This window comes from Cheilinus undulatus, linkage group 23 (assembly GCF_018320785.1).
Source record: "Cheilinus undulatus linkage group 23, ASM1832078v1, whole genome shotgun sequence".
NCBI lineage: Eukaryota > Metazoa > Chordata > Actinopteri > Labriformes > Labridae > Cheilinus > Cheilinus undulatus.
The window spans coordinates 28,343,950-28,371,890 of record NC_054887.1 but is presented as its reverse complement, the minus strand read 5'-3'; the positions used below and the strand labels follow the sequence as shown (position 1 = coordinate 28,371,890).

General features: G+C 38.6%; 1 protein-coding gene across 2 annotated transcripts; it reads left to right on the top strand.

Annotated features, from left to right (window-relative positions):
- The first annotated feature begins 753 nt into the window (after positions 1 to 753).
- Positions 754 to 26,570, top strand: cd9b (CD9 molecule b). Of its 2 annotated transcripts, none has more exons than XM_041780997.1 (8): positions 754 to 904; positions 20,009 to 20,111; positions 24,506 to 24,603; positions 24,713 to 24,787; positions 24,868 to 24,969; positions 25,534 to 25,623; positions 25,738 to 25,821; positions 25,939 to 26,570. In XM_041780997.1, the coding sequence occupies exons 1-8, from the start codon at positions 836 to 838 to the stop codon at positions 26,002 to 26,004; spliced, it is 687 nt and encodes a 228-aa protein (XP_041636931.1). In that variant the 5' UTR covers positions 754 to 835; the 3' UTR covers positions 26,005 to 26,570. The 2 variants fall into 2 exon arrangements, with proteins under 2 accessions (XP_041636931.1, XP_041636932.1); XM_041780998.1 differs by lacking the exon at positions 754 to 904 and adding an exon at positions 7,137 to 7,371.
- Positions 26,571 to 27,941: the final 1,371 nt, after the last annotated feature.

The window sequence follows — 27,941 nt, the reverse complement described above, 5'->3', positions numbered from 1 at the left end:
TTCATTTAGTTGCTTTTGATTCAATAATTACACTAATTTCTTAGAAAAATTAAATAAAAACACACTTTTCATTGCAGGCTTCTCAAGGGCCCCTCCAGACAGTGGGCCTGGGTTATCAGTGCCCTTTTCCCCCCCTGAGCTACACCCATGGATGCATCCTCAAAGTACACCATTCATCCTCCAGTGACATTTATTAATCTTTAAATGCACATTTTATGAATATATACAAAAGTAATTTCTCATATCCATCATGTTTATCTACTTTATTAGCTTTTGTTCCTTCTAGCGTTCTTAATTGTAGGGTAGGCTAATTCGGGCTATATTTTTAAATCCTAGTTTCCATGTTGCATTTCTCAAATAAACGTTCAGGAATAACGGTAAATGTTATACTAGAAATATCTTTGTGCACTGTTGAGCTATAAGGCACAATTATCGATTTTTTTCTCTTTGTTTTTTTTATCTTAAGTCTAACACATACGAGTGTTTACGTAATAAAATAATGCTAAGCCTCACTGTAGGAAAGACAAAAGGCTCAAGACTGAAGACAGATTAAAAAAAAAAATCTCTCTATTTGTCTCTTTTGTTGTGGGTGTTCAGCAGTTTATCGTCTCTGTTTCCTCCCATCACATCAGGCGCGCCAACAGACAGAGCAGCATCTGTTGAGCGCGCGCTCAGTCCGTCCTGCTTCAGCCAAGCAGCCGAACGCTGACGGAACTTCTCGAGCAGAGCCGAACCGAGCCGAACAGAACGCCTAAAAACCGCCAAGCAGCGAGAACATCCCAGATAATCGACGGTTGGTTTTTACAAGCTAGCACCGTGAAAAGTCACAGCAGGGATGACGGCTCTGAGCAGCTGGGAGCTGTGCGTCAAGTACGCCCTCTTCATCTTTAATTTCGTCTTCTGGGTGAGTAAAAAACAGTTAAATTGACGGATAATTGACTTTATCGTCTTTAATTGGTGATTCAATAAGACGTTAGTTGAATACTTCCCGTTTAAATTCGTTTTATTATTTACACATTAATTCTCAAACATCAAAATTAATTTATTTTTTTAACCTACACTTATTTTTGAAGTGTGAAAGCTTTTTTCTTCTTAAATTGATGCAGCTTTAGCCGTTAATGCGCAGGTGCATTCATTAAGACAACCCAGTATTTTTCTTCAGCCAAGAAGCTAAAGTGTTATCTTAGGAGTAAAGCAACAGTAGTTTTTTTTCTTTTTAACATCCAAAGACATTTAAGGCGACCTCAGTTAGACCAAACGTGTATAGAAATGTTATAACTTTAATTTTATGCTAAATGTGAGAGCATGCTGGTTTAGAACTTCCATGGGGAGGGTATAACACAGAAAATAATTACCCTAATGCTAACGCCTTTATATGAACTATGAAAGTAACGTACACTTTAAAGGTGAGGTGATATCCTGGCCAAAATTATGCCACTAACTTAAATTTTTCAGGGATTAGTTGGTACATCTTTTGAGCATTAGGAGGGAAATTAATTTTTCTGACCTTTTTGATAATATTCTAAGGTTTTTTCCCTCAAAAGCCGTGGCTTACAACACTATCTTTTAGCTGTGTTTGTCATTTGTCTCATACTTTTTAATACAACATTGTTGGAACTCTGAAGAAAATTCTTGCATTTGGCAATGCCCACATGAATTAATGATTTAGTGATAATTTGTATATTGCTAAACTCCATAGTTGTTGTAACTTTAACATTCTTTTCCACTTATCTACCCTTATCTTTAGAGATTGTGGCTGGGCTGGAGCTGTTCCTAGCTGTCATGTGGCGAGGGGTGGGGTACATCCTGTACAGTTAATCACAGGGTTAACATACAGGGACAACGAAGCAGTCATGCTCATGCTCATGTTCACACCTAAGGGTAATTTTAGAGCCACCAATCTGTCTGTGGGAGGCCCAGAGAAAACCTTCAACCTTCAAACTCTACACAGAAAGGCCCTGACTGACGGGGAATCGAACCAGGATGCTTCTTGCAGTGAAGGGATAGTGTTAACTCCAGTAGCCCTGGGTTGTTTGAGCTCAAGACTTTGTACAGTAATGCTCAAAGACCAACGTTTCTTACATCATGAAAACTCTGAAAAAAACTTTAATGGCTGTTATACCTGTCCCTTTCTTGTGAAAATACCTTCAAGGTTAAATTGTAGCAACCCCAAATTAACTTCTTTCAGTTTATGTGAAGAAACAATAGGTTGAATTGTTGCAGTGGAATATTTATGTTAAATTAGAAATTGGCCATTCCTGTGTTATATAGTTTTATAATAGATGTCTTAAGGTATCTCAAATATTTAATCAAGTTTTCAAAGACAGAGAAATTGTTATTTTTTATAAATCTAATGGGATGTGTCTTGCCATGGCAGCTGCAATTGGTTACAAGTTCAGTCGCCCAAACTCACCTCCATAACATCGATCCCGCCCCTGCCCTCAGCATTTCCAGCAAATTAAGACCAGCACCGCTCAGTGCCGCCCACCTCCGAGGCCTCCTTCTCATTACCACTACTTGTTTTGAATGGAGGACTCTGTTCAATAAAAACAGCACCTCATAGGGCGAATGTACAACACAGAAAACCAACATTTTGTCCTAAATCATAATTTTCTCATATCAAGGGAGAAATGCACTGAAAAGTGCGCTTCCATTTTCGCAAATGAAGTGACACAGGAGTGCATGTGCATCCTGGGTCCATTTTTAGCACAAACGTGGAAGTGCACTTTTCAGTGCATTTCTCCTTCATTATGAAAAATTTATGAATGGAAACGTCAGTTTTCTGTACAGTAAATACGTCTATGAGGTTCTGTTTTTAGAACACCTATCAGTTTGTACATGATTGAGAGCCCTCTGGTGGCAGAATTTTAAATGCTATATGTTTAAAATAGACGAATACCTTTTAGTCTTAGGGGTGCACGACATTGGTTTTTTTGCCGACATCCAATATGCCGATATTTCAAAGTTCATTTTAGCTGATTTCGATATCAATAGGGATATATGTAGGTCAGACATAAATAAATGTATAATGTACAGTGCTTAACAAATTTATTAAACCACCACCCATAGTAAGGTTTATGCCACAGCTGCCCTAAATTAACAGCATTGGTAATTAACAAAATCATTGTTTCTGCAAAGGTTAATACACCAATATGTAGAAGCTCTTTAACCCAAATGATTTTTTTAATGCAAAAATATAATTATTATTGTTATCCATGAATTTTCAAATTTACTGATTTACAAAAAAACCAGAAAAAATAGTAAAGCACATTATTGTTTCTTGATAAATATGTGACGTTATAGTTATTTACTTGCATTTCTTAACAGAAAAATGAGTTTTAGTGGTTGAATGTTATGCTTGATTCATTTCTGAGTTCTCAGAGAAGCCCAGTGAGCCGGCTCAAATTTTGGTATAAAAAGGTGAATTCAGTTTGAAACTCCTCATTCCTGTTCAAAATGGGAAAACCTGGAGAGCTCACTGAAAATGAAAGAGTCCGCATTAAAGCACTTCATGATGCAGCTGTGGCATAAACCTTCCTTTGGGTGGTGGTCTAATTAATTTGTAAAGCACTGTATATAAATGTAGTTTAGACACCAAACACCAGTCTTTAATCACACTTTAAAGTTCAAGGAATTGGGATGAACAAAGAAAGATTTCTGCTGACATAGGTCTGTTGGTCTTGCCTAAAACTCCACAAATGTAATTGTATATGGCCAATATTTACAGCCTATATAGGCCTATATAAACAGACTATATACTATAAACACTCCCAGAAATAATTTCATCTTGCAATACCAATAACGATTTTTTTGAGCTAATATCTGGTGATATGATATCATTCTGATAATATCCTGCATACCTATTATATACTTTATTTATAATCTCCAAATCCTTGCTTTTCACTGTGAACTCTAATCTTTTTGCACATTTCTTTTTTATGGAACCTTTAAGTGGACATGCATCCGTAAATTTAACCAACTCATGTTTCCAGTGATGAAGTTGTTTTCTTTGAGATAATTTTATTTTCCTGTCACCTGGAGATGAGAAGAGCACAACATGACAACATACAATGCTGCCATTGACCACACTAACCATGTTTGTTTTGGCATTCTGCAGCAGGGTATACAGGAGAAATAAGTTTAGATCTTGAGAGAAAAAAACAATTCTGTTGTCAGTTCAGAGCCTTCACCCTCAGATGTTTTAGCATAGCTGCAAGCTTCAGATTATAAATTGTTGAGATATAAGATGGTAAATGTTTTGTCATTGGACACTTTTCCTCTAATCCAACAGGGGGCATAAGTGAGGCCAATCTGTCATGAAGAAACAGGTTGTGAAGTCAGGGCATAACTCATTCTGCCTTTACATTCTCTTCTGATTCTTCATTTCCTAGATTTAAAACAATTCCTGATCAAACATGGACAGATAATTCACAGGTTTTGATGATTTGTTGTCCTTCAGTGGAGAGACAGAAAGGAGAGGAGGCAGCAGAGATGGACAGACAGATAGAGAGAGGGAGCAATGGGGGTGGCTTTGGCAGCTTGGAAACAAAGCTGGTGTTGTTGGTTTCACTGGGTCTACTGGGAGAAGAGAACTGCTCCAGTTACTTGGCTAACAATGCTGAACCCCCGTCCCTGTAGGTGTCTGTGTGAAACACACCTGTAACACTGTCGCTTACTTCCCTCCAGATCTATCTCTGCTTTTTATAAACATTCAAAACAGGGCATCGTCATTTTACTCAAGTTGGTCTTCTCGGTCATAATATGTGGGTTTGCCCCTCTCTGTGTCTCTGTCTTTGTTGCTATTTCTGTTTGAGTCTCAGGGTTTTTTCTCACGGTCTCCATAAACGCATCGTCAGATTAGATAATCTAGTTACAACTAATGTTGTTTAGTGCAGCAAGATTCCAGTGATCCACTGTTTCCTGACTCCAAAATTACTCAACTTTCATAACTTCAGTTTTTGCTGTTTTTAGATCCGTTCTTTACACTTGAGCAGAATGCTACATACACTCAGCTATTTACAGCTTATAATGTTTATTCTCACTGTGCTGATCTGCTTAACAATATAATAGTTTTAACACAGTGGTAATGGCAAATATTAATATGCAGGATAATTTGATCTTAGTGTTGTGGCATCACATAAGGCAACAGTTATGTACAGTATTATTACAATGATACGATATCAGCAGAAAATTCCTTTAGAAGAGATGCTGACATGGTTAACCCTCAGTCCCCCCTTTAGAAAAAAATCCCATTTTTCCTCTTAAAGCCCCTTTAGGTCACTGGATAAATTTGAAAATGTTATTTTTTTTGTCCTTTGCTCCAGTCCTCATCATGTATAGTAAATGTGAATTAATTTCCATAATTTTAACCCTCCAAATGCCAGTTTATTTACATAATGCCACTTTTTTAACACCAAAAAAATTAATTATTTTCTATTTCATGAAAGCAAAGTGGATTTTTTGATTGATTATTACTTTTTATGCAATTACAAAAAATAAAAGTGATACAGTTAATAAACAGCCTCCATAAATAATAAAAAAAAATGATTCAAGAGTATTCCATTCCAATTATTTTACCAACTTTTTGAAAGTTTCTTGAAATGAAATTGATTTCAAACATGTAATTTTTTTTGTTTGCAGAAAGGTAGAAATGTACAATTCTGTCCCTGGCTAAACTTCTGACTCTGTTAGCAGGTGCACCTGCATGAATAAATTGAGGCGCCTGGCTGCATTGTTTACATTCTGATCTGCAGGGGTTAGCTGCTTCTTGGTTCCCAAACTTTGTAATGATGCAGACATGGTTGCAAAGGTCAAGGAATCCTTAGTGAGCATGTGTACATCATCAAAACATCTAAATCTCTGTAAGCCTGAATGTAGTATTTTGTGCCATATGGTGTAATCCATTGGTTCCCAACCTAGGGTCCAGGGACCCCCAGGGGGTGCGCCAGGCTTTGTCTGTTCTGAGGCTTTCAAAATTAGATTTCCAATTATCGACTAAAACCATGATAAAGGAGTTAGTAAGTAGTTTATACAAAGGTATTTTGATAAGAAAAGCATGCATAGGCATTTTTGAGGCTTTCATCAGTGAAAAAAATAAAATCTATGTTGATTTTTTATGTCATGCGTCACTGTTTCATCGTTTTTGGGTCCTGGGGGCGGCTCCGCTTTTCTTAGGTTTATGTGGGGAAGGCTCCGAGGAAAAATGGTTGGGAAACACTGGGTGTAACCTATTGGAAATACCATGTAATGTCTCTGCACATCAGTCTCATAAGAAAATGAGTGACTCAATTCCTTTTTTTTGTTTGTTTTTAACAAAGATTTAAGCATGTGTTTTGGCTACACCTACACACACACACACACACACCCACCCACACACTAATTTCTCAATACACATACACACCAGACTCTGACATCCATAGAAAACACCCAAAATAGTTTTAGTTGAAATCATTTATTCCACTGGATTACTGTCACTGTTACATCCTATCACTTCAAACAAGGTGATTATCTCCCACAATGCCTTTCTGCAAATATGGATAAATGGCAACATGTGGCGTTGATTTTTTGTAGGCATCTTTTTTGCCTCTGAATGACAGGGTTACAAATGAATTAACAGGGAATTAAAGGGCTCCAGGAGGGAGATTGTCAGTTTTTGTAATTTTTTTGGATGCTGAAATTCCAAAATTCATTAAAAAATGAAAATCTTTGCCAGATATCTTCATCTCAGCATAAAAACTGCCAAATGAGAGCAAAAATACAATTGAACATGTTTAAAGGAGGGCATGAGGGTTAAAAGAAAAGGGAAAATAAAGCAAGAAATAAATCGCAATTGAAAAATGTAGTGCTCAAATTGTGGACTTTAGATAAGCGTGATTGATGCGATTAATCTTGACAGCCCTAATAACTTTAATCATATTTGTTTTTTGTTGTTTATGTTGACTTTAGCACTGCTGTTTTTTTTTTATTCTTTCTTTTCTTTGCTATAAACAGATCTCTTTCCCTGTTAATTTTCAACAGTGCTTGCCTCTCCAGGCTTACTTATAAACCTTGTATATTGCTTTCACCTGCTCACCGTCTGCTTGACATTCACTGAAACAGATACCACTCCCCCCTCCTCCCTTTCTAACTCAGCCCTCCCCCTCACTTCCTCACTACCTAGGTGACCCACCAAGGGTGTGGCTCTCACAAAAATCCTCCTGCTGCACTCTTCTTCTTTTACTTGTCTTACCGCGGAGTCACAGCAGACCATTTCACTCTGAACAGAGAGCTCTTACATTTGGAATTTTCTTCTTAAAAACAACTAAAACTCGAGCCATGGGGGGACTACAGTGCATCAAATACCTCATGTTTATCTTCAACTTCCTCTTCTGGGTATGTAGTTTCTCTTACACAATGTTAGCTGTGGATACTGTGTGACACCTTGATCGATTTGTTTGAGGAGTTTGGGTTTTAAAGATCAAGAGATTTCTGTTAGAGAGTAAGCACTCAATGAAAAGAGGCTCTAAATTTTTTTTTTTTTTCAGTAGTTTGCTTCTTCAAATAGTTTGAAAGATGTTGGATGATTGTAGTTTTTTTTTTTTTGAGGGAAAAGTTAATCAAAAATACTATCTATAATATACTAAGTTTTTAGTCTGTGTTTAAGAGAGTGGCATTCAAACAAGTAAAGCTTATCAATGGATGAATGCTCTCTCCTGTTTCAGTAGTGATTGAGGTTATTGGAATCACCTGGGTGTGGACTGCCCCTTTGTCTTCAGGACAGTGAAGTTGGAGAAAGTGGCACATGCTCTGGAAAAATACTACCTAGTATTGAAGTAAAGCACATGTGATTGTAGAGATAGAAACGTTAGAATAGACTGTATCTTTATCAGTACTATCACACTAGTGAGTTGGAGCTAAAACAATCAATTTGTGATTAAAATGCCTCATCTACAGAGAAACTAAACTCCAGTCCCTACCTCTCAAACAAGATTAAATTTGCCTAATATACTATAGATTGTCGCTGGTCAAACAAGCACCTTTGAGGCTAATCTAGAGATTTTAGGACTTTGTGACCTCTTCTTGGTACTTAATCAAGCCAGTCTGGACTATATACAAAGTTAAAGTTGTATCCATGAGTCAAAAAGTTGCCATGGACTCTAAAACCAAAGTTTTCTTCTTTACTCAAGTTTATTTCACATCCATCACAATCTACTTGTGTCCCTATTATTTGACCTAAATTTATCACAAAGCACACTTCATGGGAAATACCGCTCTTCAGCATGATGGGATTTTATTTCCAGTTTAAAGGTACAGAAAGAAAGATTGTATGTTTTCAGTCACAGTAGCATCAGCTAATTGGCACCAGCTGCGTTGTTCACCATTACTGGCTCATTCATTGGGGATTTAGCCAACACCTAACTAGAATCAGCCAATTAAGTTAGATCTGGAGCTGTTTAGCATGTAGCAGAGTTTTTTTGTATGGCTAATTTACCTTGGCTGTGTCCGAAATCACTCCCTATTCACTATGTAGTGCACTATATAGTGAATACACCATTTTGTAGTGGTGTCTGAATTCTGAGTGAACATTGTTATTCACTATATAGTGCACTTATCCTTTCCCATGATGCATTGTGAAAAGTAGTGGACAACTGATGCTCACTAGCCCAGCAATATTTACCATAATGCATTGCAGTTGCTGCTGTCAAACATGACGGACGAACGAGAGGAGCCCAGGAACATCTAAAAACTTTTTAAATGCTTTAGGAGAGCATTTTCTCCTCTTTATCATCATTTACCAGAGTGACCCCATATAACTCCCCACTTTTCTCCCTCTAGGGATTTATGTGTACATGCAGCAAAGCTGTATGTATTGGTGAAGTTAACTGGGCTAATTTCCCTGACATGTTATCACAGTCATACCTTAAGTTGTACCTGAAGGACAGCCGGAGGAATATTTTCCTCCTCTTGATGCTTTAGGATGAGTCCTTAATCGTTTGTTTTTCTTCTTTACAGAGCGAGCCTCTAGCATCAGAGCGTCTCTGTTATAGCTATGGTTGACACTCTTTGACCTGCCTCCCCTGACGACCTGTGTACTCACACACCGTCACAGACACGAGTGAAGTCGGCATATTAAGAGCGGTCTGGATCACACTTGAAGTGTGGCCAGGCTGTCAGCCAAGATGGGACAAGTTTTTCATGGCATAGTCTGACATGGTGCAGTTGTGAACGACCAAAAAGATCATGTAGTCTGAGTCTGAGCTGTGGTGCTATTACCCACCACTCAGTGGGGCTGCTCATCTCCTTGCTCATGTACCCATATCAAAACTAGCACGGCTGACAGATTGCATCTCATGCAAGCATGGTTTGGCAGTAGTTTGATCTGGAAACAGATAAAGTTGTTTGCAGGTTGTGGCAAGTTTTATTATCCTGCAAGGACTGCAGGCTGGTGGTTCCTAGCATGGTTAAAATTAGCAGCACTCTGAAACCAATTCGACACTGCAATGGCAAAACATTTTGATGGTGTTTGAAATCATAATTGCTGAATTTGGGGAAATTATTCAACAGCAATTTAATGGACTACATGTACTTTGGTTTGAGAGAGTGTTTTTATGAATAAGCTTTTTTAACTTTTCTGTTTAAGCTTTATTTTGTGGCTTTTTGCCTTTGATAGGACAGTTGATGGAGAAGGAACCTGGGGGAAAGAAGTGGAGCCAGACCACAATTGAACCTGGGTTGTGTTACAGGACTATAGCTTCTGTACCTGACTGCTTGGTGTCCAGCGCCTCAAATTGTGCTTAATTTTGCTGTTTTCTGGGTGCTTTGGGACTAGATATATTTGTCTGAACTTAAATTGCCATGTAGTTGAGGGTAAAATTAGTCTGTTGGTGCATCCTTATCATCAGTGTTACCTTCTGCTATCTGCAATTCTAGTTTACTTTGGTTATCAGTGCTGTATGTTTTTAAAGAGTCAGTCTTATCAAAGTGCTGAAACTCTGAAAAACAACTGCATCTATTTCATAAGACGGATGCTCAGTAGAGGAATTAATCCATTTAAAAGCCACTGACATGGTCTGAATTGCACAGCTGCTTTAGCACTGATGGGTTGCCAGTGTATTTGTGAAAGTTCAACGGTGTGAAGGGGTCTGGCTGACATTTTTGGTACTTGGAAGAAAAAAACAGTATTGGGTGCATAGGACTTCAATTTTCGTTACCGTAGTACGATGAAAATTAAAGTATCATGACAACTTGTCTGCCAGCAAAATGTGGCAATACTGCGATTCACAACAAACTCCTATGCTGTGTCTAAATTGCATTAATACATTGCTGCATTCCAGCACTGACCAAATTTGTGCAAGTATGACTAATGACATTCATAATGCTGGCTGCAAAAGACCTTTTTGTCGCTGTGGTATCAAAACGGGTACCCATACTGTTTGATTTTTACTAGATCTGTATCAAAGTTTAACATTGTGGCATCATAACAACCCCACCTATGATTGAAAATCTCTTTAGAACTCTCACTATACCCCATGATTGACATCCAGTGTAGAAAAAACAGCCAAATATCCACGCTTTCTGTTGTGTAGTCACCATGATAACCTGTTTACAGTGTCAGAGGAACTCACTCACTCTCAGCTCTCTTTTAATGACTGTTTTGGTCATTTAAGGCGGTAGTTTTGGTGTAATGAGGCCACAGACAGCTACATGTGGACAAATGAGATGACATCAGTGACTAGGAGGAGAAACCCCGCCTCTGAAAACATAAACATTAAATAAATGAGCTCTGTTTAGAACTAAATTTAGTAAAACAGGCTCACAGAGGGTATTGAAAGCTTTCAAAACCCTGTACCTAGAAATTAAGACTACCACTTCCATATTACATGCTGTGTCTTAGAATATTTGATTTACCAGAAACTATAATGGCTAAACCATTGTTTGTGCTGGAACTCTGCATTGTTTCACTGTCTAAAAGTGTGAAACGGTTGAGGTTTTTTCCTGTGAAATCTGTAAAGCCTCTCAGCAATAATTCATGTCTTTGTTGTAGCGTCTTTTTCCACTGCTAATGTTTCTGCAGAGTGCCTTTTTGTGGTTAATGAGGACTAATGGGATCCTCGAGGGAAAGATGCGGTTTCTTCCAGGATGCTGCTCTACAATACCACAGCTCTCCTGAGTGCGTTTATGGTGCATTTACTTCAGCAACCATTTATCTTGGAGTACACTCAAGTTCCCTGTTTCTGTCTTTAATTTAGAGATCACATTATAAAGATAAAATTATATCAACTGATTATATTAGTTGGATTCAATTGCCTTTAGTAGCTATCTGCAAGGATGTCTGTGCTGAGGCAAAAAAAATCCTACACTTTCTGTCGTGTATGAAGAGAAAAATGTCTGTTTTAAGACCCATACTTGTCCAAAATAATAATAATAAATAATAATCTTATTTAGCACCTTTCAAAACACTGTTACAGAGCGCTTTACATCATAAAATCAAATAAAATGCACACCAATTAAAAAAATATATATAAGGTAAAATTAAATAAAGAACATTGAAAACACTGAAGCACAGGAGCACAGTTTTAGCAGCATGAGATTAAATCTTTCAGGTTATACAGACAAAGAGAAAGTAAACGGGAAACTATAAATCAGTGAAACAGATTTACTATTTAAAAAAAAGCCTGTCTGTAAAGGTAGGTTTTAAGGAGTGATTTAAAAGAGAGCAAGGAATTAGCCAGCCTCAGTTCCTCAGGTAGGGAGTTCTACAGGTGTGGAGCTCTTACAGAAAATGTTCTGTCACCCTTAGTGACAAGGCGAGCTGGTGGAACACAAAGGAGGCTGCTACCTGAGGAACGAAGACAGCGGCTAGGTTCGTAGGGTGTTAGAAAATATGTTACTTGTTCATACAGCAAGCTCTGCTGTTCATACTTTGAAGAGTTTCAGCTAAAGCCTGGGTTTTGATGCCATAACTTGCCAGCAGAAAAAAAAAACAACTAGGACTGTCATAATACCAGAGTTTTAAACTTTGATAACGTACTAGTGAAAACACTCTTTATAATTTATGTTGCACAAAAGCCTTGGTAATGCTTGGTACCAGTACATTTTTTTGTATACTTTGGACAGTCTGTAGGAGTTTCTTTGTAATTTTGGTATTCATTCCTTCCCTACGCCAGGCTAAACCAGCTCTGTGCAAGTTCAAACAAAGCCTAGTCTGAATGTTAAGTCTAACTTACAATGCTCCACTAACACTGGGGGAGGTTTTTTTGTGCTGGCAGCACCCACAACTTCAGTTTTAAAGAGGAAAAGGTACAAAAATGTCATTTGTAGGAATTTGCAGATGTGTTTTGTCCGTCTCAGCTGCTGTAGTAGCAGCTCTATTTGAGAGCACAGTAAAATTAGCACCATCTTTTGTTGGAGGTCTAGAATAAGTGGGAGGCCTCAGCTGCAGGTGAAATACCACTCCTCCTTTTGTGTTTTTTTTTTTTTTTTTCACTTACCCATCGAGGAGCAGATGATCCTCGAACGGGCTTTCAGCTCTGGTATCAAGCACCTGGTCGTGCAGAATTTGACTCAGGGGAGTTTGAGTGTTTCATGCTGCTGCCAGTGTGTGCTAGGGATGGTAATTGTGGCGCATCATATGCAGTTCAAGCGCTGGTGTGTTTTGGGCTTAAAGGGATATTTCAGTATTTTGAAGTTGGGTTTTCTGACATACTTGGTGAAGTGGTTGCATTAGTCTCCAGTGATTTGGGTGAACATTGCCCCCTCATGACATGCTTGGGCAAGCTAGGCTGTACAGAGTTTTCAGAGTTTTAGGTAAAAATTGACCAAAAAACAATGCTGGCTCAATTGTACAGAATATCACATTTTTTTGGACCGTTTTATTTTTCATCCAAAAGACTGCTTGGCACTATTTTGCAATGCGAGCTTTGGCTACCAGGTACATTTTCTTCTGCCTCAGCATTTCTAAACAGCTGTTTTCAGAGGCTTTCTGGGTGAAAAATAAAACACTTAAAAAAAGTTGATGTAGCATAGAATTGAGCCAGCATTGTTTTGTTGCCCATTTTTACCTAAAACTCGCTAAATTACCCAGTGAAACTATACCCATCTGCTACGCTGTATAGCCTAACTTCTCCAAACGTGTCCTGTTTAAAGGACACATTCCCTGACATCACTGGAGACTAATGAGTCTACTATTGCTAAGTACCTGATGCAAACTAAAAAAATGTATATCTCTTTAAGGGTGTTGCACCAGCCACCTGCCATAATAACTTCTATCTTACACGTAGGTCCTAGTAGGTGTAAAGTCAGTAAGATCAGTTGTAATGGTTAGAAAGTTTTGAAAGTTGGAATGAATTTGAGGATGACGAGTACAAGAAGGTTTTTGCGACTGTTTGGGTCAGCAGTGCATTCCCCATGATGGATCACATGGCAGATATCATGCTGACTCTTTTTATTTTTGCTTTGGTTAATCAGATTTGTCTGATTTAGCACAGATTTATTTCAAGACTAACAGCAGAGTTATTTTAGTTATTTTTATTTGTTAGTCCACTCACAGACAATTAGACATGAGGGACATCACTGTAACAAACACTGAATCAAATAATGCTCTTCACTGACTGACCTAAAAGTAAAAATGTCATATTTGTGCTAGTATTTTAGTACATTTACACTGTAATAAAAATTAACTTCATGGTTTAACCACACAATTTCACAGGTTTAACAGGCCTCTCTCACAACTTAGATGTAGTTTTTCATAGGAATGCACAGGTTAAACAGCCAACATCGACTTTTCTACAAACATCAACCATCAGCCAAATAATGCTGAATGCCCTGGGATCTGTTAACAAGGTGTTTTTTGTTTGTTTCCTATTGATTTTATGTTTATCTGAAATATTTAGTGGCTCACTCAAATATGAGGTTTTTCCTCAGAGTAGGAATGACCAGAAACACAAACTCTGATCTGTTTTCATGGTCAAATGTGAGAATATGTTGGTATTCTTGGAGTCTTGCACCAAATTAAGTAATGAAAAAAAATGTTATCAGCTAAATTATGTTAAGATTGTGTTTTTGATGCTGTTGATTTAAATTAATGGAGTGTCATTTTTAACCACAAGCATCAAACTACTATCAGAGTATCAAAAATGTTGACAACATTGACTACAATGTACAGTTATTTATCTGTAGTGTTACGCCTTATTTAAGCATGTCACTTTAGAAGACAAAGTGGATGGGTTTGAAGCTGTATTTAAACACCAAGAGGGAATTTCTTATTTACATTTACACAAGACAGCTGACATCAGAGTTGCCTAAAAAACCAACAGAAAAAGGCCTGTGAGGGTGTTGATGACTTTAGGGAGAGTTTTGATGACATCTAGTCTGTTTTTTCATGATACACATGTCCCCACAGTAGTCATCAATACATGTCTGTTGACCTTTGAACACTGAATGTATGTTTGCCACTTTGACCAAAACATTGCAAAAATATTTTTGCAAATTAGACAGCTCTCTTATGTTTTGCTCACTGCAGTTTTTGGTAAAACACAGCTGATTATCTGCAGTATTAATGCTGTTGTACTTTTCCATACCATCAATCATTTAATTGCCCTAAACATATTTCAAGGTTTCAGAAAAGTAATCAAGAGTTAGGCAGATATCACCATTTGGCCAAAAAAATGTCTTGGGCAATTATGCTATGAGGCTAATGATGTGGAGCTAGCATGTTTTTTTTTTTTTTTTAATTATCCAGGGATACAGTCCTTAAATTTAAAGGTAAGAAAAAGGAATGGTACATTATCACAAGATTATGCATAATCAAACATTCCATCAGTTCTTTGTGTACCCACATCCAAATTCTAGATCTTTGTTGACATGGATTTTTTGGACACTTTTTTTCTGGCTACTCAGAGGAGCCAGGGAAAGGTAACTGTATACATCCAAAGAAAAAAGGATACAGAGAAAGAAAAAGGAATAATAATAATAATCCATCCAAACAAAAGTGACAGTTTTCATCTTCCAGTTTGCAAATGACAACAATCATGTTTTGAGAAGAGGAGAAAAAAATTTAAAAAAGGGATATGATCACTAAAAAAAAAGCTGAAACCAGTGCTCCCTCATTGTGCAATGTTCACAGGATCAGGTCTCAGAGGCTTAACATATTGCACCCACTTTGCCCAATGCAATTTAAATTTTTCCAGTTTTAAATTAACAGAAAAAGTAATCTTTTCCATCTTGTAAATCTCGGTTGTCACACCTATCCAGTTATTAATTGTTGGTTCAGCAGGTGTCATCCATCTTTTAGTAAGAGCCTTCTTACTTGCTGTCAGAGCTAGCATGATTTTTAAACCTGTGGTATAGAGGAGTGTCCAAGTAGAGGATCATGTTTAATGTACTGTCAGTAAGTGTCACTGAGATTTATTAAACTGGTGTAATGGCTCTGTTTGTTACAATATACGGGATACGATACTAGTAAAAATCTAACTATATCAACAGCTGTTTAAATACCACTGCAAAAAAAATAATAGAAGAAATATTTTCAGTACCAAAGCATTTGTAACGTATCTGCTATTTGCACCCTCTAACTTGTGGCCTTTCTCAAATTGGGAAGGAAGGTCTTATTTTGAAAAGCTTCAGTACTTCTTGATACTGTTGCTCATTCAAATAAGACCTCAGTGTGGTTGAAACACTTTGTGAAGTAAAGTCTGTTTTGAAGGAAGTGGTGATGGGTCATGATGGGCAGTTGAGAATAGCTGAGTTAGGTGAAAAAAAGATGTCTTGCACAGATAAAGAGAACACTGCTGGCACCAGACTGCTGAGGTTTACGGCCACACTCTCATAATGTAACTTTAGCTTTGCTTGCAATAACTGCATCACGTCTGTGCCCACTGACATCACCAAACATTCTTCTTTTGTGATGCTTTTCCAGGCTTTCACCACATGCCTCTTTCAATTTGTTTTGGGAGGTTTCTCCCTTCCGTCTCTTCTTTAGCAGGTTAAATGCATGCTCTGTAGGGTTTGACTTGGCCAGTCTAAAATAGGGATGCACCAATCCACCTTTTCTGGTCCTGATACTGATTCTGATACCTGGCTTTTGGGTATTGACCGATACTGATCTGATACCAGTGTTAAAAGAATAACCTGCATGCCCTACTGTAAGATAAGACTGGTAATTATTTTGGGTAAAAGGCAAAAAATGAGTACATATAGATAACTGAAGTTGATATTTTTTTTAACTATGAAGTGTTTAAATGTTTACCAGCAGTTTGGTAAAAACAATGCTTCAGAACTTACAGAAATTACTATTCAATTGTAAACTTTTATAACCTGTAGACTGGCAATGCAGCAAAAAACAAAGAAAGTGCATCAGAGGTAACATTCCAGTACAAAACTGTATTACACAAGTGTTTTTAACCACATACTGTAAACAAAGTGACAATTCTGTGAGAAAATAGTGCAAACAACCTTGTAAAAAAGGCTTACAGCTGGTTGCCTGGATCAGCACCACGGATCGGCCCTTTCCCACTGATACCCGATCCAGCTTTGAGGGGCTGGATCGGGACAAAACCTGATACCAGGATCGGAATCGGTGCATCCCTAGTCCAAAACCTTCCACTTCCTTCCCCTGATGAACTCCTTTGTTGTTTTGCCAGTGTGTTTTAGGTCATTATCTTGCTGCATGATGAAGGATACCCCAATCAGTTTGGTTGTGTCTTTCTTTAAATTTTCAGACAAAATGTTTCTGTAGACTTCTGAGTTAATTTCTGCTGCCATCATGTGTTACATCATCAATGAAGATTAATGAGCCCATCCCAGAAGAAGCCATGCAAGCCCAAGCCAGTGGAGGTACCATCTTGTTACCTCCACTGTGTTTCACAGATGAGCTTGTATGTTTGGGATTATGAGCAGATCCTTTCTTTCTCCAAACTTTAGTCTTTCCATCACTTTGGTTTCTGTTCATTTTTGTCTCATCAGTCCAAAAAACTTTGTCCCAGAATGTTTGAGGCACATCTTGGTTCTTTTTGGCAAATTCCAGCCTGACCTTCCTTTCTTTTTGCTAATGAGTGGTTCGCATCTTCTAGTGTAGCCTCTGTACTTTTGTTCATGACGTCTTCTGAGAACAGTAGATGGTGATACCTTCACTCCTGTCCTCTGGAGGTTGTTGCTGATGTCACTAACAGTAGATCGTGATACCTTCACTCCTGTCCTCTGGAGGTTGTTGCTGATGTCACTAACAGTAGATCGTGATACCTTCACTCCTGTCCTCTGGAGGTTGTTGCTGATGTCACTAACAGTAGATGGTGATACCTTCACTCCTGTCCCCTGGAGGTTGTTGCTGATGTCACTAACAGTTGTTTTAGGGCCTTTCTTACAGCTCTCACAATGTTTCTGTCATCAACTGATGCTATATTCCTTGGTCTACCCGTTCGATGTGTGCTACTTAGTACACCAGTGGTTTCTTTCTTCTTCAGGACATTCCTACTGGTTGTACTGGCTATGGCCAGTGTTTTTGCAATGGCTCTGATTGTTTTCTTTTTTTTTCCATCTTCTCTCAGCTTCACAGTCGCTTGATTTTCTTCCATAGACAGCTCTCTGGTATTCATGTTGGTTACACCTCTCAACTATAATTGCAGGCCTGCACAGGCAAAACCAAAATCTGAAAATGAGTGTAGAGATTCAGTGCAATTTATTTTTTGAATAATCAATGTAATGGGAATCACCTGGGCAACAAAACACACCTGTCAGTCCCATGTTCCAATACCTTTGCTCTCATAAAAAATGGCTGGGTTCAAAGAAAAGCTTCTATCTTCTAAATCATGTATCAAATCCTCATTGGTATTAAGGAAGTAAATGGCGGGGTGTCTGTGGGGTCTTAAAGTAAAAAAAAGTAGAAAATTAAGGTTTTTAAAAAGTCTCACATGCAAGTCTGTACAGTGTTAAACTTTGCAGCTTTTCATTTTTACTAAGTATTTCTCAAACATAGATGTGGGCTAGTCTTTCTGCTTTCATATTTACATATATATGTGTGTGTAATATGTATAAAATTTTTAGAACTTAACTATAGTGAGCTTAAATGCAACAATGAAGTGATTTTTACTTGGATACTACAACTAGCTAAACTTTAAAGCTTAATATATTCTATTATTGCTCAAGCAGCCTCTGCAGTTTAAGCCCTTGTATCTGACTTAACTCGTATTTTTATAAACCTCTCCATGAAGATCTTGCAGACACAGGACTGAATTTTTGAAGATACAAAAACATGTTGTTAACAGTGATTCAGCCTCTGGTATGCCTCTGAGTTTCCCACATTTTCCCTCCTTAGGCCAAGGTGACGACACATCATTGTGCTTATGTTTTGGTTGTCTGATTCATGGTCAGCAGACTGCTGGATGCTGAGGACATGTTGGGACATTCTGATGCCTGTTTGTGCGTTAGCGCCTGTTGCACAACAGCAGACGTCAGAGCTACGCTGTTTGGACGTGATGGAAGTTATTTGGGTGGCAACAACAGTTGATGAAAGTGTTTATGGTTGCTGAGGAGACTTTGAGTCACTTGAGCATATCATCACTGTGGTTAAATCATGAGACTAATTTAAACACACAAATGGCTGTCCATGTTTAGGTTGTATCTTAAAAAGAGTGATTTAACACTTTAGAAGTAAAATTCCCTCTGAGGTTTGAGTATCCGTGGAAACAGGTCAAGTTTTCTTTAAAGTGAGGCGTTGTTGTTGATCAGGTTCTTCCAGGAGGGTTAGACATTCAGAGGAATGTGGGGGAGGGTTAAAGCCATGTTTGGCTTCATTTCTCAGCTCTGAGCTCTCCGTTATGCTTCACTGACAGCATCACTGAAGAAAAAGATTGCTACAGCGTATGTCAGTCAATGCATCACTTTGTCAGTCTGAAATGGGACTGCTGGATTATAGCAGAAATCCTAGTCATGCTTACTGGAGTAATACTGAAATCATTATTTTATATACGACCTCATGAAGCCTTGAGGTGCAGCCACAATTATTTAGTAAATTCTGCAGTAACTTTTCCTTGTTTGAGGTCTAACGCAAAATATTTACTCATCCAGTGGAACTGAATATTATCATTCATGACTGTTTTTAATAACACAGTAATGCTTAAGACGTTTTTGTGAAAGTTTGCAGGTTCACTTTGGTTTGAATCCAATTTCCTTTTTAATAATTAAAATCCTGAAGCTCTGAGCATTTGACAGTATCCTTTGTTTAATACATAATGGGAAAAAGTATGTATCAACAGTCCGACCATGTTACATCAATCCTAGTATCTTTTTCTTATTGTCTGTTCTAAAGGATGGAACTGAACTGGGAAAAGGCTATTTATATTTTCATGCTCCCTGTACTTTACTATTGTTAAAGGACAGTAAGTTAATAATCGGGGTGCAGGTGGCCTAGTGGTTTGAGGCGTGGTCGGTCTGGGTTAGAGTCTGTCCTGTTGCACTTTCCCGCATGTCTCTCCCCAGCTCTCTCATCCCTGTTTCCAATTCTGTCCACTGTCCTCTGCTTTCAGTAAAGGCATAAAAAAAAAACAAATAAATCTTAAAAGTTAAATAAAAAATAAACTTAACAATCCGGTTTTGTTGGACACTCTAAAGGGGAAGTTAAATAACCTGAAAGTAGACAAATCCATCTGCAGATGCTTTGCTTTTGACAAATATTCACCATTTACATAAATCTTTTTTTTTTTGTCTCTTAATGCATCTTAATTTTATATCCTGCAATGCTTTCTGAATATGGCTGCTTGTTTTTGTCTGAAAATCTGTTTAATTCTGCTGCCTGCCTTGGCAAGGACACTTGGTCTTTCATCTCAGCAAAGTGTCCCTGTTCCATAAACAAAATAATCAAGCATGACATAGTTAGCAGTAGATTGTCTAAAGCCAGCTGTACTTCTCTAACAGTGACAGATCTTGATTAAGTTCTGCCTAAATGACTTTGCATAACAATGAAGCATGTTTAATCATTTCATTTGATGATCCACTCTTCCTCCCGTTGTCTTTATACATGTTTTCTCTCTGTCAGCTTGCAGGTACTGGAGTGCTGGCTATCGGTCTCTGGCTGCGCTTTGACTCCAGGACAGCAGGACTGTTTGAAGGAGAGGACTCGCCAACGGTCTTCTTCACTGGTAAGGCCTGCAGCATTACACAATATTTTATTATAGCTGAATCAAGGATAAAAGATCAGCAACTTTTTTTGACTTCTAATAACCAGTAGCATTATAACCGAGATCCAGTAGCAATTTCACCTTTTTTCTTGTTACTAATGTTGATCTTACACCAGAAGACTTTGCTAAAACTGTTAAGACTCTAAAAAGACTCAGACATCTGAGACCCTCTCACATCAAATCCGATGTTTTTAAATCACTTACATCGAGTTGAAACTAAAGGAAAGTTAAACACATAAGCAACTTTGCATGTTACTGCAACAACCGAGGAACTACCCCGGAAACACTTCAGAATAAAAGTACTGTATGAAAACGTTAGTTGTCTCACCACAAAAACAAACTGAGCTGGGAACAAGCTTTTACTTTGAAAATCCCAATGGTGATTTACCGTTCTTGTCATGTCAGCCTGGAATGAATTGACAGACAAGGCACACAGGTGCAGAGATCTGACTGCAGCTCTGAGTTTTTCAGTCTCTCGAGTTCTGAGCAGAGATTTAGCAGCTCGAGAATGATCTACGCTCTTGTTCATGTTTTGAAAAAATGAAGTGATTTAATGTGCTTACACACAACACCTGCTCCTATTGGTTGTGGAATGCTGTGGTGTTACTGAAAAACTTCAGACATGTTTGTTATTGTCATAACACCAAGACTAAAGAAAGCCGGCCTTAAAAAAGCTAAAACCAAGTCTTATTACCGACTTAAACACCTAAAAACTTAGACAACAGGAGTGAGCTGCAACTTTAGCAAGAATCCCATGATTTAACTCCAACGTTGGCATTTTTTCTGCGAGGGCCGTGTTAAGGTGATATGTTAATTTGAGGCAGTGCTTTAAATATGGCAGCTGCTACGGATCAGACTAAAAAGTCCTGATGTCACAGGTACACTCAACTATCAGCTAAACCATCAATACCTCCTGTCAGCTTGAGGTCTGCAGATATTTCCTGCTTGTTTGCGTAGTTTATAATAAGAGAGGGGTGACACATAAACGTTTGTGCCCGCTCTTGCTGCGGTATTTCTGCTGTTCTGACACTTTGCACAGGTGCAATCCAGATTAAACGCCCTGAGTTTTGGAAATAAATTCACGGCTCTGCTCTCACTGTAAGCGTGTGGCCTTCAACCAAAACATCAAAATGACAGACATTCATCCGATTGATCAGGAGCTGCAGATCAGGCTGTGATTGGCTGTCGTGTCCTTCTGTTCACTGCACGACAAAAGACGCACAATCAGGCTGAAATTGAGCTTCAGTAATTGGGTTGGAATCGGCCTGAAGAGAGGCCTCAGAGTGAATGCCTGGCTGTAGGCAGCTTGCCATGTTTTCTACATCGCTCCCTCTGCAGCCACAACACATTTTTAACCTGTAAATTTACACAGTTATCAGGAAGTATACTCAAAGTGATTAAAAGTTAGCTTTTTTGACTTAAGCTTCTCTTCTTTAAGGACGATGCTCTTGTCTCCAGTCAAACTATAAAGATGAGCAAAAATGGGTGATTGTAGACATGACTTTTCACTGCTATCATGATCCCAAACAATAAAATGATCTCAAAATGGAATAATCAAATATAAATGTATATTTTTAGTTGTGCCAGTGGATGCTTTAAACAAATGTCCCCCCAGACATTTCAGTGGAGTTCATCCTACATGCCTCCTATGAGTTTCTTCTTACTTTGCATGAAATTTTCAAACAATAAAAGGCAAATCTCAAAAAGCAACCACACCTGCAAGATTGCATGGATAGCAATAACTGTAGAGCTTGTACTAAGAGTCAAACTGTGTCGTTTTTCCTGCTTCAATCCCACTACAATCCACACTTATGTGACAATGTTGTTGTGGATTCTTCATCAGAAACATTAGCTTTGAATCAGGAAGAGCCTAGATATTAGAGATCAGTCTGCAGGCCGTTCAGAGGGCAGCTGAGGCCAGCGTGGGTCCACAGCGAGGCGGCTCCATCCACACACAGATCTCATTCTTCAGCGTTTCACAGGGACGTCTTTGTCTCTGCGCTGGGAGAGACGGAGTGACAGAAAGACGGACTGATCCCTCCCTGCTTCTCTTTGTGTTTCTCGTCCATCAAACTGAGAAGTGGAGTGGGCAGCGGGGCGACACTGGATTGTGTTGAAATGACAAACATGTTAATAACAGCCTGGGAGGAAGAATATTTGTGTGACTGTTTCACTGTGACATCAGAGCTGTGGTTATTGTTTCCTACTGTCACATGTTCATGACTCATTATTATGACAGCCACATCAAATGATAAATCTGCTGTTTATTGATCGATCTGACAGCCTCTTTTTAATCTTTCTGCTTTTAAGATGTTTGGAAAATGACATGGCATTGTTCTATAGTGATAAATGACATTTTGATGAGATTTTTTCCTACATATGATTCTTATCCACATCAACAGGGACTTACACAATTAATATCTACAGCAACAGATTGTTTTGCTTATTAAAAGGCATAAAGGACACTTAACTGCCATGATTACAAAGCTGGGAAATAAAATGCTCAAATATACTAATGGAAACTGCTTAAATACTTTAGATTATTTGGCTGTTAACTCTAGATGATTTTTGTCAGAAGCCAAAATGGGCAAATGCATCTTAAACAAACATGCAGCATGATTTATGGAGGGAAGACTTGCACAGGTGCATCTAAAAAAAATAGAATAGCATTTAGAAGCTCATTTTTCCAGTAATTTACTTCAGAAAGTTAAATCTCATACAAAGTGAAACATTTCAAGACAATATTTTTTTGTTTTAATCTTGATGATAACGGATTACAGCTTGTGAAAATCAAAATCCACTATCTCAGAATATTACAACATGGTGGAAAAGTCCAGTTTGTGAAGGTTTCACTCTGGTTCAGTACACACAGCCACAATCATGGGGAAGACCGCTGACTTGGCAAATGTCCGGATGATCACTGACACCCTTCACAAGGAGGGTAAGCCACAGAAGTTCACTGCTGAAAGGACAGACTGTCCTTATTCATGTGAAATTCACAGGAAGGGAGCCTTACAAGAAATGGACTGAGGCTGGAGTCAGTGGATCAAGAGCCCCCACACAGACAGGTCCAGATGATGGACTACAAGGGTTGTGCTCTTATTGTTAAGCCACTCCTGAACCACGTACATCATCAGCGTCTCACATGGGCTTAGGAGAAAAGAACTGGACTGTTGCTCAGTGGTCCAAAGTCCTGTTTTCACATCGAAGTAAATTTGAATTTTCTTAGGAAATCAAGGTCCCAGAGTCTGGAGGAAGATCAGGGAGGAGGAGAATCCAAAGTGTTTGAAGTCCAGTGTTTTCAGTTTCCACAGTCAGTGATGGTTTGAGGTGCCATGTCATCTTCCGCTGTTGGTCCACTGGTCTTTATCAAGACAAGATTTAACGCTGTCAGCCATCTACCAGGAGATTTTAAAGACCTTCATGCTTCTATCTGCTAGGAAACTTTATGTAGATGCTGGTGTGCTTTTCCAATAGGACTTGGCACCTGCCCACAGTTAAGCCAAAACCAGGTACTGGCTTACGACCATGGTGTGACTGTGTGTGATTGGCCAGCCAACTGGTCTGACCTGAACCCCTTAGAGAACCTCTGAGGAAATGTCAAGAGGAAGATGAGATGCCAGACTCAACAATCCAGATGAGCTGAAGACTATCAGAGCAACCTGGACTTCGTAACACCCCAGCAGAGCCACAGACTGATTGGCATCGACCAATTTACTGAGTGCACAAATGAGCAGAATTTTCCAAAAGGGTCAACATTTCTGTAAAATAAATCCTTTTTTAGACTGATGCTTTGAGATATTTTAATATTCTGAGATAGTGGATTTTTGTGAGCTATATGCTGTAATCACCAAGATTAACACAAAAAAGTTTTGAAATATTCCACTCTGTATGAGCTGAATCTAGAATATATGGAAGTTTCACCTCTTGAATAAAATCACAGGAAAAAATGACTTTTTCATGATTGTTCTAATTTTTTAAAGAGCCACCTGTAGTGTCAGGACCAGAATCATGTCTGTGGTTGCAGCTCTAGGGAAGGTAGCATCAGCCTGGAGCTTATATGTACAGAGCCTGGGTCTTTCCTGCTGCCGGTCAGCATAGTTGACCATAACAATGGGAAATCTAGAAATATAAACATGAATGAGATAAGAATTCTGAATAAGAAATGAGGCTATAATTTGGGAGGAATAAAAAGTTTTTGCATCAGTTCAGTGCTTCTGTCAGACCATAAGAAGTGGATCAGTGACATTTATCCAAAGAGCAGATCTACATCATCTTATGTTTCACTCAAACAACCTAAAGTAGAGGACGCTGCTTTAACATCTGAAATGATTTCCATTTGTCTTGTTCTTCAGGTGTTTACATCCTGATCGCAGCCGGGGCTCTGATGATGGTCGTCGGCTTCCTGGGATGCTGTGGAGCCATTAAAGAGTCGCCATGCATGCTGGGATTGGTGAGCAATTCTTTGCATGAAATCACAAAACAGAAGAATTTGTCATCTGTAGAAGCTTTTTTGTTTCCTGTCAATATTAGCAGGTGTGTAACTGTTTTGTTCCCCGTAGTTCTTCCTCTTCCTGCTCCTCATCTTCGCCGTGGAGGTGGCTGCAGGGATCTGGGGACTCTCCAACAAAGACAGGGTAACTACAAACACTCTCACACTTTGATATTTTATTGTCAGTAATGTATATGAAGTTTGAATTGTTCCTGTTGTTTTCAGGTGGTTGAGGACGTCACAGAGTTCTACAAACAGACCTACACCAACTACAAAGACACCAGACAGGAGGCTCTGAAGGAGACCCTGAGGCTCATCCACTTTGGAGTAAGAACAAACACGCCTGAGTGTTTGTTATATTTTTTTTATTGACTTTCTTTCACAGCCACTGGCGTCTTTTCTCATCAGAAACAGTGATGTAGCTTTGAGCGTTTGGGCGAATTGTGAGGTCAAGAGCTAGCTAAAAGTGCTGGTTTATTTTAACGCTTATGGGTGATCAGTTTTCATAAACATTTCCATGATCATCTCACCTGTCTGTTGCAGATTTAAAAAAAACATGTTTTTCTCTTAAAGCCTAACAAGTGTTGATTGGGTTAAATTATATTAAGTATTAAGTATATTAAGTATTTGTGTTTTTCACTGGATTTGCTTCAGTTGACTTTGGTGACATCTTTTACTTTTCATCTGGCGCCATCATCAGGTCAAAATTATAGCTGTCCAATGTTACATCAGTGTAGTATTTCCTTACTAGTTCTAATTAAAGAACAGCAATTGTTTTAGCATAGATGGCAATGGAAAGATATAAGAAAGGAGGACACATGGCATGAAACTTGGCACACATGTAGGACTGCAACTGCATGATAATCCTTATTTGTCAATGTTTCCTCACAGCTGGACTGCTGCGGTCCAACAGGGACGGTGATCGACGCAGCCAAAGACATCTGCCCCAAGAAGGAGGGACTGGAGGTCCTCATCACCAAGGTAAAGACATACAGACAGGGTTTCTGACTGACTTTTACAAGGGCTGATGTCACATAGACATAGATGTTGGCATTAGGGTTAGTAAACATTCATCAGACTTTCTCTTTTCTTCAGAGCTGTCCATCTGCCATTGATGAGATATTCAACAACAAACTTCACATCATCGGAGGAGTCGGCATCGGCATCGGTGTCATCATGGTGAGTGCTGGGATGAAACTGCACACACAATCCTGATTCAGTGACATAAAAATAAATATGTTGATGGATGGTTTTGTGGTTTAACCTTCTTTTTTCTCCTCCTCTTCCTCCGTCCAGATCTTTGGGATGATCTTCAGCATGATGCTCTGCTGTGCCATCAAGAGATCCAGAGACTTTGTTTAAAGCACTACAAACCCTGAACCCCCCCTCCTCCATCTTTAACTTATGTGTCCTCATGTTCCCACCCTCTGCTTTAGAGTTTATCAGTTTAAAGAAATAATCTGTTAGTTTTGGATCCATACAGGAGGAAACGGCGACCTGTGAGAGTATGGAGCTTCTTATGTCTCTGCAGACTGAACACAGAGGGTTAATTTTAGTTACATTTAAATACATTTACAATCTCTTCATGACAAGGAAAACTCAGAGCAGGTCGATCAGCCGTAGGAGAAAGAGATGTGACTCTGCTGCCCCCTAGAGGACTCTGCAGACCATTCCTATTAACCCTTTATTCAGCTCTTTAGTTCAGATGTGTTAAATTCAGCCTGTGTCGTACTCTAACAGGATTTTTTGCAGCTAACTGGGTTTTACCACATGACTCCTTTATGTTCTGTTTTTTAATTTAGCTCATGTTGCACGTTTAGAAGCTTTTGATTTTTATAAGAGCAGAACTGTGGAGTTTTATGCAAATATTTTGATGAATGCAGTTCAGATGTATCTTTAAAATGCCAAATAAATTACTAATAATACAACTGTCCTACAATGAGCCTTTTTATTGACCTTTTTAAAAATAATTTTAAAGACTGGATCTTTGAAAGACACATTTTAAACAAAAATAGATCAGTTGAACAAAGCTGTTACTTATTAAAGTCAGCAGAGGGGACAGAGATATCCCCATGTATTACTGCCCATGTCCTCCATTCTAGCAGATGTACAGGTGCATCTTAAAAATTTAGAATATCCTGAATCCTGTGATTTTTTTTTTGTCAAGAAGTGAAACTTCTATACATTCTAGATTCATCATTACAAAGTGAAATATTTCAAGACTTTTTGTTTTACATGATTACAGCTTACAACTCACAAAAATCCACTGTCAAGATATTAGAATTTTCCAAAACAGTCTGAAAAATAATGAAGAAATATTGACCTGGAAAAATTATTATTGATGCACTCAGTACTTGGTTGGAGCTCTTTTTGAATGAATAACTGCATCTACAGTACTGTGCAGAAGTTTTAGGCATGTTTGGGCCAAAATTTGAGGCTGAAGTAAGGCGTGTAATGGCGAGTACGCTCACCTGAGGGCCCCATTGGGCAGGAAGGAGGATTGACACAACCCAGGTCATGCTCTGGATGTCTTTGTACATTACCAAGGGCATGGGAAAATAATCTGATGAAAACAAAAACCACAGCTTTAGGGCGGAGTTATGGGTAGATGTGGTGCTTAAACATAGCCTAGGGAACTGTTAGGGCAGGTAGAAGGGTTGCCACAACCCCCTGGTTGTTGTGTGTATGTTCTAAGCACCTGAAAACTGTTGGTGGTTGCTGGGTGTATCACCAGGGGTGCAAAGGCCAGGACAAAAGAAATGCTGTTAAGCTCAACCTTGGCTGCTGAGCGACGCATGTACATGTCAAATGTGTCGACACTGACTCTAGCCGCCCTCCCTCCTCTCCAGCCCGGGGTTGTGGAACATCAGGACCTGTGAAGAACCGCTAGCGCTCTACATGCCTAAAACTTCTGCACAGTACTGTATGTGATGCCACACGGAGCTGATCAGTCCGTGGCACTGCTGGGGTTTTACGAAGCCCAGGTGGCTCTGACAGATAAATCTAGAATTTATGGAAGTTGAACTTTTTGAAGTAAACCGCTGGGAAAAAAGAATTTTTAAATTATGTTTTAGGTGGACCTGTATAGTTACCTGATTCAGTGTACTAAATACATGAATCTTATACCAAATATAATGTATATAATCTTAAACATCACATGCGATACATTTATTTCTTATCATAAAAAACAGTTTTATGAGTTTTTATACCATACTGATGGATATAAACTTATAAGGATCTGAAACACATGTATCCAAAAATCTTGTTGGGAGTAATGTTCAAGAGTCATTCAGCATATG

What these genes read in the sequence shown, in the direction of transcription:
- cd9b (XM_041780997.1), top strand. Translation starts at nt 836, where the DNA reads ATGACGGCTCTGAGCAGCTGGGAGCTGTGCGTCAAGTACGCCCTCTTC. An exon ending in GACTCTCCAACAAAGACAGG is followed by an intron (nt 24,788 to 24,867) that starts GTAACTACAAAC and finishes TGTTGTTTTCAG; the next exon opens with GTGGTTGAGGACGTCACAGA. An exon ending in TGAGGCTCATCCACTTTGGA is followed by an intron (nt 24,970 to 25,533) that starts GTAAGAACAAAC and finishes GTTTCCTCACAG; the next exon opens with CTGGACTGCTGCGGTCCAAC.